The sequence below is a fragment of the Arachis hypogaea genome, chromosome 6 (assembly GCF_003086295.3).
Source record: "Arachis hypogaea cultivar Tifrunner chromosome 6, arahy.Tifrunner.gnm2.J5K5, whole genome shotgun sequence".
Classification (NCBI taxonomy): Eukaryota; Viridiplantae; Streptophyta; class Magnoliopsida; order Fabales; family Fabaceae; genus Arachis; species Arachis hypogaea.
In genome coordinates this window covers 98968351-98982794 of record NC_092041.1, presented here as the reverse complement: position 1 = coordinate 98982794, position 14444 = coordinate 98968351, and the positions used below count along the sequence as shown (strand labels likewise).

At 32.2% G+C, this 14444-nt stretch overlaps 1 protein-coding gene across 1 annotated transcript; it reads left to right on the top strand.

Annotated features, from left to right (window-relative positions):
• The first annotated feature begins 8502 nt into the window (after positions 1-8502).
• On the top strand, positions 8503-14444 carry LOC140173725 (uncharacterized). The gene is made up of 3 exons (XM_072198270.1): positions 8503-8767; positions 9606-10743; positions 14384-14444. Exons 1-3 carry the CDS (start codon positions 8503-8505, stop codon positions 14442-14444), a joined length of 1464 nt encoding a protein of 487 aa, XP_072054371.1.

The following is a 14444-nucleotide window of genomic DNA, read 5'->3' as shown; positions in this document are numbered from 1 at the left end:
CAGTGAGGTGGAATATTAAACTTGAGACATAGACACTATTTTTGACATTTAATTTTCAAAATTATCCTTCAAATTCTTCTCATTTCTCAGTCTCCTTTCATCCATTTTCCTTTCCACTTCCAAAACACAGAGAGTTTAACCTCTCATCTTCTCTTCTTACCACTCTGTCTACCACTGCCTCTCTTCCCGTCGTACCACCAGTCTGCCACTGCCTCTCTTCCTCCTTTTCTTCCACTGCCTTTCTTCCACCCAGACCACTACTATCATCTCCATCCCTTCCTCCCTTTTCTCCTCCCTCACTTTTTTTTTCTCTTTACGGTTGTCTCTTCGCCGCCATCACCTCTTACAGTTATTGCCTCTACTTCACTTTTCGTCGGCAATCTAGCGCATCGTTATCTCGTCTATCACCATATTTTCAGATTCATTATCGGTTCTCTCGTGCACTATGTTTTCAGATCCGTATTCTGTTATCATATTTCAAATCTGTTCTCCCTTTTGGCACTATTTTTTGTATAATTTAATTTTTTATTTGTTTGAATTTTTGTTAAATTTTGTTAAAATAATTTTTGTATTAATTTTATTGGATTGAATTTTTTTTGCTGATATTTGTTGGATTAAATTTGTTATTTAATTTTAGATTGTTATTGGTGGTTATTTTTTATTGAGATGGTGACTGATTGTTAATAGTGGTAGTTTGGTTGAGATGATAGTTATGTAGTGGTGGTACTGATAAAATTTGCATTAAGGGTAATATTAAAATTTAACAAGAATATGATTTATGTCTTCTATTTTGTACTTGTATACCAAACAAGATTTGTGTCTTCTGTTTTGTACTTGTATACCAAACAAGTTTAAAAAATTTATGTCTTCAGTGTCTATGTCTCTCTGTCTATGTACTAAAGGATACACAAAATAAACTCAATACTACATAATAGAAGTATAAGTAGAATATTTAATGTTTATTTAAACAAATGAGTAAGTTAATCAATGAATTAACGACCAATGAATTATAGTTCAAATGGCATAATCTTTAGTCACCAAATAAAAAATGGCATAATCTTTCTATATTTATTTAAGAAGTGACGAGTTCGACTACTCTCTCTATATCTTTGATAACAAAAAATCACTCAATCAACCCACGTTAATTATAAAATTTTATATTTAACAAATAAAGAATACATACATAAATAATAGACTCCCATATGGAATTAAAAATAAAATAAAATAAAAAGACTTGGATACTTAACCCATGAGCCCATAAATAAATTTTTAATAGTGTTTCCACTCCCTCTTTACCAAAAAGAATAAACTGCTATCCACGTATACACTCTCTCTTGTGGCTGTTGGCTATGCTAGGTGTCTTCACTCTACGTTGATCAAAATATAAACTATAGACAAAAAATCTTGCTAGGGAGCCAATAGAGATATCAATTCATCCTCTATAAAATTTAACCTTAATTATCAGTAGTCTAAAAGCTAGCACCACCCATGACCCAACTAACGCCAGCCATATTATTCGCTAATAACTTGATGTAGCATTTACCAAGCTAACCAAAAAAAAAAAGTGTATGTGTAATGATAGAGAACATTATGTCTCGGTGGAACCAAACTTAAAAAAAAATCATGATATTGATCTTTATCTTTTTTTTAACTGAAGTTCTAATATTTACTAAAGAAATGCTTAGCACAATAAAAAAAATTAAAGCCATGCATGAGTCATTTTACAAATTAATTTCTCATAATTCATAAATATGAAAGCTTATAAGATGAAATTTTTGATAAAGATGATATATATATATATTTAACGGATAATCAACCAAAACCATAAAGGGAGTTCATAAAGCTAAAAGTATGAACATCAATGTTAGAAAAAAAAAAGAGTCACACAGAGGCAACAATGGCCGCCAAAAAAGAAAAAAGAAAAAAACATCTTAGGAATATCTGAAACGAATCCAATAATTTTTTTTATTTGAGTATCATAACAAAAGGATCAAACAGTGGTTTAAGAGCATGAAAAAATCTATTGTATTTAAAGGTGGATACACCCTCACTTTTTTTAATTTTCGTGGCAAACTCACATTAGAGGAGATATATTCTTTATATAATTATATCATAACTCTAAAAGATGCAGGTATATGTATACACGTAAAATATAGTTTTAATTTAATGGAAACTGCATTATATTTTTCAAAATAAAATCAGAGAATATAGAGTTTAATTTAATTAGTATACCCAAAATACTAGATTAAAATAAACATTAAATATCACTTGATAAACACAAACCTAGCAACATTTACCGTTTTTAAAAAGAAAAGTACATGATTTGTAAGGAAAAGAACTTAAAACAATTACTTGTAATTTAAATTCACAGGTGACTGAATCCGTCAAAGCATTAATGATGGAAAGAGGATAAGAATCTTTGAGACAAGTTTTATTGAGATTGATATAATTTAGGTTTAATTATTCTGTTAGTCTCTATAATTTTGTAAAATTTTTAATTAGATTTTTATAATTTTTTTTCTTTTAATTAAGTTGCACCAAATTTTATTTTTAATTGGGTCCTTATACTTTTTTTCTTTTATTTAGATCATTGCATTAATTTTTTTTTAATTGGTCCTTGTATAATTAAACCAATTATTGTTAAGAGGGACCTAATTGAAAAAAAAATTTGATGCAGGGATCCAATTAAAAGAAAAAAAAAGTATAGGACTTAATTAAGAATTTTGTCAAACTATAAAGACCATCAGAGTAATTAAATCTATAATTTATGTACATAGGGCTTGTTTGGGTGAGCTTCTAAGAAAATATATTTTTTCGAGTTATCTTTTTTTAAAAGATCTTATAGAGAAGTAAAAGTAATTTTATGTTTGGATATCTCATGTAAAAAGGTCTTTTTATCTATTAATTATGTTTGGGTATAACAATATAAAAGTACTTTTTTGTTTATTTATTACATGAAAAATATCTTTTTTTAAGGAAAAAAATCTTTTAAAAAAAGATGTAAATTACAGCTTCTCAAAAAAGATCTTTTTTTTTTATTTTACTAGTGCTTTTACTTTTACTACTAGAAATTTGCCAAACACGTTAAAAAATAAAAAAAAAGATCTTTTTTCATTAAAAAAAGATCTTTTTTTAACAAAATAATGGCGCCCAAACATGCACATAATCTATTTTTATTTTGCTTCTTAACCAACATAATGTTAGCTAGCCATAAAGGATATTTTCACTTTCCTTATGAATTCGATTTTCAGAAATGCTTGAACTTATTTCTCTACGACTTATGCTCTTTTGGGACTGAACTTTCGTCGTCATTATTGCACAGGTCGTGAGCTTAAGTATACAGCAAGTTTATGGGACATAATGTTAGGATGGATGCTAGATATGTTAGAGGCTTTTCATGTAAAGAGGTCAAAATTTTCTTGTAGGAGCTTGATGAGATCATCTTTCGATTGATCATATTTCAATTTTTTTAGTTGACCTCCCACATTAGTAGTTTTTTCAACTTCGTTGTCTATTTGCACTTCTTTCGTCCTTCCTTCAGGTTGGGGTCTTAAATCTTCTCGAACTCGAACACTGTGGAACTCTATTGAGTTTAGTTCCTTCTCCTTTGGGTGACCCTGTAAATTAAGGCTTTTATTATAATATCTTTTGGCTAATTTCTGATCTCCTCTTATGGTAGATATTCCTTTTGGAGTAAAAAATTTTATGTAGAGATGAGAAGTTGTTACTACAGCAGCGAGTTGACTAGAATTTTCCGACCTATCAAGGCGTTATGTGCTGACGCCACGTCTATCATAATGTAGTTGACGTTTATGATTCATGAATTTAACCCTTTATCATAAGTTGTGTACAGTATGATGTACCCTAAAAGTTGGATGGAGGAATCTCCTAAGCCAAAGAGAGAGTCTGGATATGCTTTCAAATCCTTGTTCTACAAACCTAGCTTGTCAACGCTGGTTTAAATAAAATGTCCGTTGAACTTCCTTGATTTACCAACGTCATGTGAATATGGGCATTGGCTAGAATCATAGTTATAACCACATGATCATCATGCCCAGGAATAATTCCCCAAGCATCTTCTTTAGAAAATGTTATTGTAGGCAGATCAGGTATCCTCTCGTCCTCCCCGACTTGGTAAACCACCTTCAAGTACCTTTTTTGGGAGGACTTAGTTGTTGCTTCTCCTGCAAAACCACCATCAATCATGTGAATATGCTTTTCATGTGTTCTTGCTGGTCTTTCTCACCTTTCTCTATCTTTACTGTCTTTTTTTATTTTTTGTTTTTACTAGTTTCATCTGACCTCCCAACTAGGTACTATCCAGTCATACTTCTCATACTAATTTTTCTATCATATTCTTTAAGTCATAACAGTAATTAGTTGAATGACCATAAATTTTGTGGTACTCACAATATTCAGTACAATTGCCCTTTTTCTTGCTTCGAATTGGCCTCGGAGAAAATTTCTTTTCAGTTTGGCATATCTTCCTGAAAGCACCGACCAGAAAAACTCGCAATGGAGTATAAGAGTGGTACCTCCAAGGTCTTTTCGAGTAGTATTCTTCTTTGGCTCCTTTTCTTTGTCTTGAGATTGATATTGGATATTTTGTCCGGTTGTAGGCTTTCTCAACTGAGTTGTTTCTTTCATATTGATATATTTTTCTGTTCATTCTTAAACCTCGTACAAAGAAGTTAGGTGCCTTTTTTATATGGACTGTGACTGTGATAAGGGACCCTTTCTGAGGTTATTAATGAGCCCCACGATAGCTGTTTCAGTAGGCAAATTTTGAATCTCCAAACATGCTTTATTGAACCTTTTTATGTAGAACTCAAATAATTTTTTGATCTCTTATTTGACACCCAAGAAGCTTGGAGCATGATTAACTTTGTCTTTTCTAATGGAGAATCAAGTGAGCAAACACTTGGCCAAGTCATCAAAATAAGTGACTGGCCTAGGAAAAAGACTATCAAACCAATTTATCATTGTCTTGGTCAATGTAGCCGGAAAGACTTTGCACCGAGTTGCATCAGAAACGTCGACCATATACATGTGGCTCTTGAAGTTGCTCAGGTGGTGTTTTAGGTCGGTCGTTCCATCGTAAAAGTCCATATTTGGGCTTTTAAAATTTCTAGGGACTTTATCCCTCATAATTTCTTCTGAGAATGGATCTTCACTTCTCAAAGATGTGGTTTCTTAATCAGCTTGAGATCTCCTACCTTTGAAACTGGATTTCAATCTCTCTAATTTTTCTTCCAACTTCCTTTGTCGTCGTACTTCTCTTCATAGAGCTTGTTCTGACTCACATTGTCGCTTCAGCTCAATCTCGAGCTACTCCAGCCCTGGTGCCCATGGACTAGAACCATAAACTTTGTTGCGTCTCTGTCTTCTGAGGTTCCAGGTCAATGGACTTTTAATCTTATTATTCTTGGATCATTTCAATCTATTCTTTCATCAATTTTCCTACCTCTTGATAGGGAAAGAGGGAGAACAACTGCTCGGTCACCATTATTTTGTTTTTTTTCTTGGGGTTCTAATTTGAATGTTGTGTGTCCATCTTCGAAGTGGACATCTGTCATGGTTGAGCGTCGATCTCTAGGTTTTCGGCAAGGGCATCAATGTTCCAGAGTTTACTTGAAACTACTAATTTGGGCTTGAACGTCAGGTCTAGACTCCTTAAGGTATTGGATTTGACGTCTCCTCTGGTGTGACGAGGCCGTTGATGCGTGAGCATCTTTCCTATCTTTTTATAGTGAATTTGCATCTAATTTGTTGAGTTTAATAAAGAATTAATTATCTTTTAGCCAATATGGATGCTACTTTGAGTCTTTTGCAATTTTATGTATTTTAGGTACCATTCAGCTGGATATGATGGAGTTTCTGCAACACAAGAACAAAAGGAGATGGCAGCGAGGAGCGACACGTACGTGTGACTGACGTGTACACGTGATTTGGAGCTTTCCATGGCGACGCGTATGCGTGATTTGAAGATTTGCACAGCGACACGTGCGCATGACCGACGCGTCCGCGTGACTCGCGGAAAAGACCATCGACGCGTACGCGTGACTGACGCGTACGCGTGACATGCGCCACGTGCAGAAAACGCAGAAACCGCTGGGGGTAATTTCTGGGCCCCATTTTAGCACCCAAGTTAGGCACGGATCCAGTGAAGCCAAGTGGTCCCCACGTTACAAGACGCGGAGTAGTTAGTTAATTCTGATTTAAATTCAAATTTGATTTTAAAATAGGAAAAGATATTATTTTAATTTTAAAAATTAGATTTTAAATTAATTAGGATTAGTTATAAATAGGAGAGACTTCTCTTCTAAAGCAGGGGGTTTTTCCATCAGAGAGGTTCCATTAGAGGGATTCCATTAGGGAATTCTATACAAATTTACATTCCACATTCCATGAGCAACTAATCCTCCATTGTTAAGGTTAGGAGCTCTGTCTATTTATATGGATTGATTTTATTGCTTTTTCTATTTTAATTTATGTATGGATTTATAATTTAAGAATTGTTTTCACTCTTTATTTTATGAATTTGGGTGGAACGGAAGTATGACCCTCTTTCTATTTGAGTTCTTGTAAAACTTGAAAAAACTCTTTACTTGAACAACAGCTTGAAAACAATTTCTCCTAAATTTTAATTATTTGGATTTAACGGGATACGTGACATATAATCCCCTTATTTTTGGGTAATTAGAATTTTTATGGCACATAAACTGGAATTTGAACTTCACCTTCTAATTGGAATTAATTGACCAAGAAATTGGCAGTTAATAAATTTTAGAGGAGACTAGAAAGGTCTAAGGAATTAGGGTCTAATCACATGTAGTTTGCCATAAATTAAATCCTACATAATTAAATTAGTTAGTAAGAACTAAGAAAAGTTAATCCGGAAAAATAGATAACTCTGAAATCTTAACTATCTTCTTCATATTTTATTCCCAATTTATTCACTTATTCACCTGTCTCTTCAAACTCTTCTTTACTCTTTAATGCTTTTTGAACATCTAAACACTATTTTCTGTTTGTCTAACTAAGCCTATCAAACACTATTGTTGCTTAATCCATCAATTCTCGTGGGATCGACTCTTACTCACGTAAGGTATTACTTGGTACGACCCGGTGTACTTGGCAGTAAATCTGTGGTTAGAAACACCGCACCAGCCGTCCGACGTCTTTAAGTGAAGATGGGGAATGATATCTGCAAGAAACTTTAATACTTAAGTTAGCAAAGATTTAATGCAGATTTATGAGTTATATGTTGAGAGATACCTAAGTTCTGAGAGAATATTTATGTAATGGAAATGATGACTTAACTATCACTTTTGTTATTGATTATCTTATTATCATTTTAGACTAACAAAGCAATTAAACCTTAATAATATTAGTGATAATCTTATTATAACAAAAATTTGTTAACAAAAGTTTAGATACTTTTCCTTATAACTTCTTATGTTATGAATATGAATAAAAGCCAAAACAAATACTTGTTGACTGTTGTGCTAATTAAAAATAGAGTAAGTCTAAAGGTCAGCACTTTTATTAAAATTTGGTTAATACTTAACTATAAAAAAAAGTGAATAATCTCACACTATTGAATATAATCTCACAACATTAAAAACATTAATAATGACTAATTAATAACTACAAATCACAAAATTTACTGGCCCTAATATTCCTCTTAAAAAATATATATTTCTAATTATTCATTCTATGTGATTGTTTAAAAAATGTTTTAAGTAAAATAATTTTTATTGATTAAATTTTTAACATAATTTTAAAAATAGTCATAATAATATTTAAACAAAATTGCAATTCGTGCATCACGCGGGCTTTTTAAAAGTTAATTGCAAAGCCATATTCTTACGTGTGTCTAAAATTGGTGTGTTTATAACCTTATTAATTTTTACCTTATAGAATTTCTACACCGTTAACAATAATATTGATTTAATAGTTTGTATCCGTGTTTAAATTGTATATAATTAAATTATATGATAGTAACATTTCAATGTATAATCTGCATATTTTTAAATTGTGATTCTATTATATATAATTAAATTCATGTTATTGTTAACATGTGTAATAATATTTTGTAATATTCTGATATGTTGTTATATATTATGGTTTATAATATCATTAAATTAACCTATTGCATATAATTATTAATTATACTCACATTATTGTTCCATTAAGAATAATATTACGATAATATTGGGTTTTATGACTAGTTCCTAAGAGCAAGTTCAATGGGAGTCTCAATTTTGCTTTTTTCTGACACCAGCGAATCCCCAAGCGTTGGAGCAAAGCAAGTAAAGGTCCTCACACATTTTTGAAGATCGGAGGCAAGATAGTATTTAACACTGGCATTGGAAAGAGGATGAGATGTTGATCAGTGCATGGTTAAATGTTTCAACTGACCCTATAGTTGGTACCGATCAAAAGGGGGAAACATTTTGGAGTCGAATTCATAGCTACTGTGTAGAATTTTGCACCGACATGACAAAGGGGGTGGTTGCATGTAAGAAACGATGGTATAAGATCAACAAGGCTGTTGCACAATTTGCTGATTGCTACGATCAAGCTAGTCGAAACATAAGGAGTGGTTCGAACGCTGATGATATAAAGGAGTTGGCTTATAAACTTTATTCCACAAATTGTGGTCAAAAGTTCACTTTTGAGAGGCATTGGAACTATGCTTCGGTTGGAGCAAAAATGGAGAAGCCAACTACCTACACAGAGTGGCGGCTCAAAAAGAACCAAGGTTAGTGCAACTGGAGCATACTCATCCTCATCAAACCCAGAAACACCGTTGGCTGACGAACCCGGTGTGGACTCTCCCGTTCGCCCACAAGGATCAAAGAAGAGCAAGCGAAGAGGTAAGGGAAAAGCACAGATGTTTGAAAATTTTAGCGAAAGAAAATCATCGGTTGTCAAAAAATTATCTCTCATGGAAGATATTAAGAATGTTAGAGAAAAGGAACTAATGGAAAGGGAAAAAGAAAGAGAAGAGGAGAAGGAACATAGAGCAAAGATGATGGCAATCAAAGAGAAGGAGATACAAATTCAAGCGGCAATGAAAGAACAAGAATTACAAACTCAGAGGTATATTAAAGAAATGGAGATAAAAGCAAAAGAAAGGAAAATGATATGCAAATACTTAATGCTGACACGTCTACAATGAGTGAGAAACGACGAGCTCTTCATGAGATTGCATGTGAAAAAATAATGGCCAAGTGGTTTACTTAATGGTTCCTTGTATTCGTAGAGTTATGTAGTATGTTCTTATTTATTTATTGCGTATTACTGGTATGTGATGTAGTTTGTTTTATTTATTTCTGATGTAAGATTTGAAATTAGTCAATATTATTGTGTCGTTGTTGTTCATTAAAGTGACCGTTGCAAAACTAGCCGTTAATTAGCCGTTGCAAAACTAACCGTTGTAAAACTAGCCGTTGCAAAACTAGCCGTTACAAAACTAGCCGTTAAGGTACTTATTGCAGACACACTTATAAATATCAACTATCAATGACTCCACAACTCCACTTCAACTCTTGTTTCTCACATCGACAGAGAACTAAAAATTACATTTCTCCATATAGCTAGAAATTTTGATGATATGTTCAATGAGGCTTTGTATGGCAAAAAAAGACGGCAAGATAACACACTCATAGATAATTGGATCGATGAGTATTTACTCGAAGATTCAGAAGAAGAAGATATCGATAGAAGCCCTATCCCAATTCCTCGTAGATGGATCAACAGAGATCGAGAAGCAGAACATGATCGCCTTTTCCAAGATTACTTTGCAGATGAACAGGTGTATAATGCTGACATTTTTCGACGGAGATTTCGAATGAGAAGAGATGTGTTCCTTCGGATAGTAGACGCTCTCTCAAACGTCTATCCGTATTTCCAACAGCGGGTTGATGCAACTGGAAGAAGAGGCTTGTCGCCACTTCAGAAATGTACCGCTGCGATACGGATGTTAGCATATGGCGTTGTAGCTGATGCTGTTGATGATTATGTGCGCATAGGCGAGAGCACTACAATCGAATGCTTGGAAAAATTTGTTGAAGGTGTCATTTCCGTGTTCCAGGATGAATACTTGCGAAAACCTAATCCAAATGACATACAACGCCTGCTACAAATGGCGGAAGATCGTGGCTTCCCTGGCATGTTGGGTAGCATTGACTGCATGCATTGGCAATGGAAAAATTGTCCAAAGGCATGGAAAGGTATGTACATGAGTGGTTATCGTGGGGTTGCAACCATAGTACTTGAGGTTGTAGCATCTTCAGACCTTTGGATATGGCATGCATTCTTTGGAGTTTCTGGTTCAAATAATGATATCAACGTGTTAGATTGTTCTCCAGTGTTTGATGATATTCTAAATGACCGTGCTCCGGAGGTAAATTATACTATTAATGGTAATAATTATACAATGGGATACTATTTAGCAGATGGTATTTATCCTGAATGGGCCACATTTGTCAAATCAATCTCAAAGCCACAAGGTGAAAAACGCAAGTTATTTGCACAATACCAAGAAGGGCAAAGAAAAGATGTGGAACGAGCATTCGGAGTGTTGCAAGCACGCTTTGCAATTATACGTGGTCCAGCTCGTTTTTGGGAAAAGAAAAAGCTTGCCAACATAATGAGAGCTTGTATTATATTGCATAATATGATTGTTGAGGATGAAAGAGACAGCTATGCAGGAAATTTTACTCAAGGCTTAGAGTATGATGATGTTGAAAATGGCTTATCACAACCTCAGCTGGGAGAGGAAGATTTTGCACCATACCATCAATTTTTCCAAAGAAATGCCCAACTTCGAAATAGGCAGCAGCATAGACAATTGAAGGAGGACTTGATTGAACACATATGGCAATTTCACAATGCTTGTCGTCAACTATAGAGTTTAATTATGTTTTTCTTTGTATTAAGTAATTTTACAAATTAGTGTAACCCCGAATTCATCTATTGTGTATTATTGTTATATATGAATTTATTTAATATTAATATCTTTTAATAGTGAATTATTTTTAAATTTAAATATTTAAATTATATTATTAAAAAAATTAATTAATTACAAGTATTTTAATTAATTAATTAAGTGGGACCACAACAGGGACTAAAGTTAGTTTCTCCTAATGGAGAAGAGAGAGATGCTTTGAGTTCCTATTTACTGTTTATGACGTAAAAGCTGATGTGGAATTACTTTTTATGATAAGTGGGCCATAAACAGGAATTGAGATGAGTTCCCTACTGAAAATGGTCTAATAATAATACTACCCACTCCCTCTATACCGAAAAGAATAAAATGCTACCGACGCAGTCATACATTCTTTTTTGCAGCTGATACCAAGTTGTCTTCCTTTCTTCATTTCTTCCGTATTCATTCTCATTCTCACTTTTTTTTTCTTTTATTTATCATTTTCCCTCACTTTTTATATCCATATAAGCACGTGAGCCATAATTTCATTAATTTGATAGATGAAATTGTTATCAAAATAAGAAAGTAAGACGATGTTGGCTGATTTATATATTTTTATTTTCTGTTTTTCTTCGTTTGAAGTAGAATTTTATTTTGCCAATTTTTTATTGGTTCAAATAGTTTTTTCCCTATTTTTTAAGGATAACATTATGGTAAAAAGTATTTTTTTATAAAGAATAAAAATTACTCTTTTTACAATAAAAATTATTAAAAAAAATAAAGACATTATGTGCAATTCACGCTTCTCAAAGATTTGGTTGCAACCTTCACTTTTTATTCAACTTTATTTTTCAACAAAAAAATTTCTCAAAACAAAATCTATACGCTTTGCAAGTAAATGCTATGATGAGGAACATTTTTTTTTTATACATGAAGAATTTTGTTGGCTTCAATGTTAAACTGTCATGTGTTCAACTGAAGAGACAGCTCTTGCAGGTCTTAATAATGCAGAAATTACGAGACTCTTAGCATGTGTCAGTAATTTGACAGTTTATTAAAATATGTAATAAAAGTCTAATGCTTGAATTATTATTTAAAAATTGTGGACTTATTTCTAGACATTAGATGCGGGTCTGGTTTTGAATTAGATTATGTTTTGTGTCTTATTTATCTTAGTTTATTTCTCATAAGATATTTAGTCCAGTTGATTATTTAACAATAGTGACAAAATTAAATTTGTACATAACAAGCATATTTATATATAATTTACAAATTTTATAAAATATTAATTTTTTTCATTAAATATATATTTTTAAAATCTTTTCAGCTTAAATTTATAATCTTTAATAAAAAAATCTAAATATTTAATAATTTAACTAATTTTATATTAATTATTTATTTTTGTTTATATCATTAACACTCACTACTACTATTATTATTATTATTATTATTATTATTATTATTATTATTATTATTATTATTATATGTCATTTTTAATATATAAAGTTTATCTTTTTTTTGGAATACAATAGATGATAATAAATATATTGAGATTTGTTAATAAAACAATTTTGTCTTTCATTAACTGTGTATTTATTATGCTGAACACATTAAGTGTTACCAACAATAAAATATTTTAATATTTTTTATATCAAACTTATCTTTAGTATTAGATCAAATTTCAACTCTTGAAAAAAAATTTAGACCTTAAATCATTTCACATTGAATATAATCACATTCAATATAAATAGTATATCAAGTTAATAGGCCAATATAAAATTACTTACTTTAATATTCAAAATAAAAAGCAAGTAAAAATTGCAAATCATTTAGATAAAGAGACACACAAAAAAGTGAGTATCTATAAAAAAGACAAATTATCAAATATTATCTCAAATGGCCTTATTAAAAATAAGGTTTTATGTTTGTGCCTAATATCAATTTTGTATCATAAAAAAAAAGGTGAGTGCAATTAATTATTCCTACAAAGTCCAAACATAAGCCAGTAAAAAAAGAGGCCCACAATTTAAATAATAATTCAAAGTAGTAGAAGTGAGGGGGCAAGAGGACTATATACAAGTCATGGATAATAAAGAGGTCTAACCTTTTATTACGAAAACAATGTTGAATGAGTTACAGTTAGATGGACTGAAAGTAACTGAGGATCAAACAAAAAATTAGTAAGTAGAGGAAGGTGGCAGGAAGAATGACAAGTGTCTAACAATCAAAGAAGAGCTGGAAAAGTTTTTGGACAAGAAGGAGACTCAACTAAATCAACATGTCAACAAGAAATTGATAAAGCAAGTAGGAAGGAAGACAGAAATTATAAGATATAATACAGGCCAGCTGTGGAATTACAAAAAAAACCAAAAATAAAAAAAAATTGTTACTACAGGTGGTAGAACCATGATTCAGAGAATGAAAAATTGGAATGAGTATTACGTCGAATTAGTTGATGATCAACAAGAAATAGAAGAGAATAATGTTGCAATGCCACAACAGAGGAATGAATATCAGTGGGCTTGGAGCTGACTTACAACATCGAGATGACTCTGAACCTCAAAATAAAAAAGAGATACAAGCAAAAAGGTTGTTTATGAAGATAAAATGAAGGAAGCAGAAGCACTTTGTATGCAAGAACCAGGTAAGAAGTCAAAAAACGAAGCTAAAACAATCATGGCTGAGGAGGCGGGCCTTGACATGCCCCACCAACAGCCATGATTGTCGTCAGCTGAAACTGTCGAGGGATGGCAGCCCCCTCGACAGTGTCTGAATTGAAAAGTATTTGTAAATCTTTCAAGCCGTCCATTTTGTTCCTTATGCTAACCAAAGCTAGTAATCTAAGTTGTGTTAGAATCAGGAAAAAGTTAAACTTTGATAACATGTTTTGTGTGGAATCCCAGAAGTTGTCCAGGGGATTATGTTTATTTTAGAAGAGTAATATAAATATTCATGTTTATGCCTAGTGTAAAAACTTTATTAGAACTAAAATCAGTAGTGGCCTATAAAATACGGACACTTTGTTGAGCTGCCGTGTCCGCATGTCGGACACATTTCGGATACGACACTCATCGACACTCGTCCGATATGCGCGTCTGCCATGTCCAACCGTGTCTTAATAAAAAATAAAAAATTTTTCTCCGGACACACTTGGACACACCTAAATACCATCATGTGTCCACGTGTCCAGCCTTATTCTTAACATATATCGTTGAAATGAGTTTAGAAATAATATATTATTATTTATTAAAATAAAAAATATTTTAGATACTTTTATATAGTGAAAAAAAGACATTAAAAATAGTTAAAAAATTATTTTATATTTTAACAGCAATAAAATATAAAAAATCATTGTAATTTATATAAAAAATATTTTATATTCTATATATATGCCATGTCCCCGTGTCTTATAAGATTTTAAAATTCGTGTGTCCGTGTGTCCAGTGTCGTGTCGTGTCGTGTCGTGTCCCGTGTTTGCGTCAGTATCCGTGTCCGTGCATCATAG

Coding starts and splice junctions, on each gene's coding strand:
- LOC140173725 (XM_072198270.1), top strand. CDS start 8,503: ATGACAAAGGGGGTGGTTGCATGTAAGAAACGATGGTATAAGATCAAC. Junction 8,768..9,605: donor GCGGCTCAAAAAGAACCAAG/GTTAGTGCAACT, acceptor TTCTCCATATAG/CTAGAAATTTTGATGATATG. Junction 10,744..14,383: donor AATTTTACTCAAGGCTTAGA/GTATGATGATGT, acceptor CCGTGTGTCCAG/TGTCGTGTCGTGTCGTGTCG.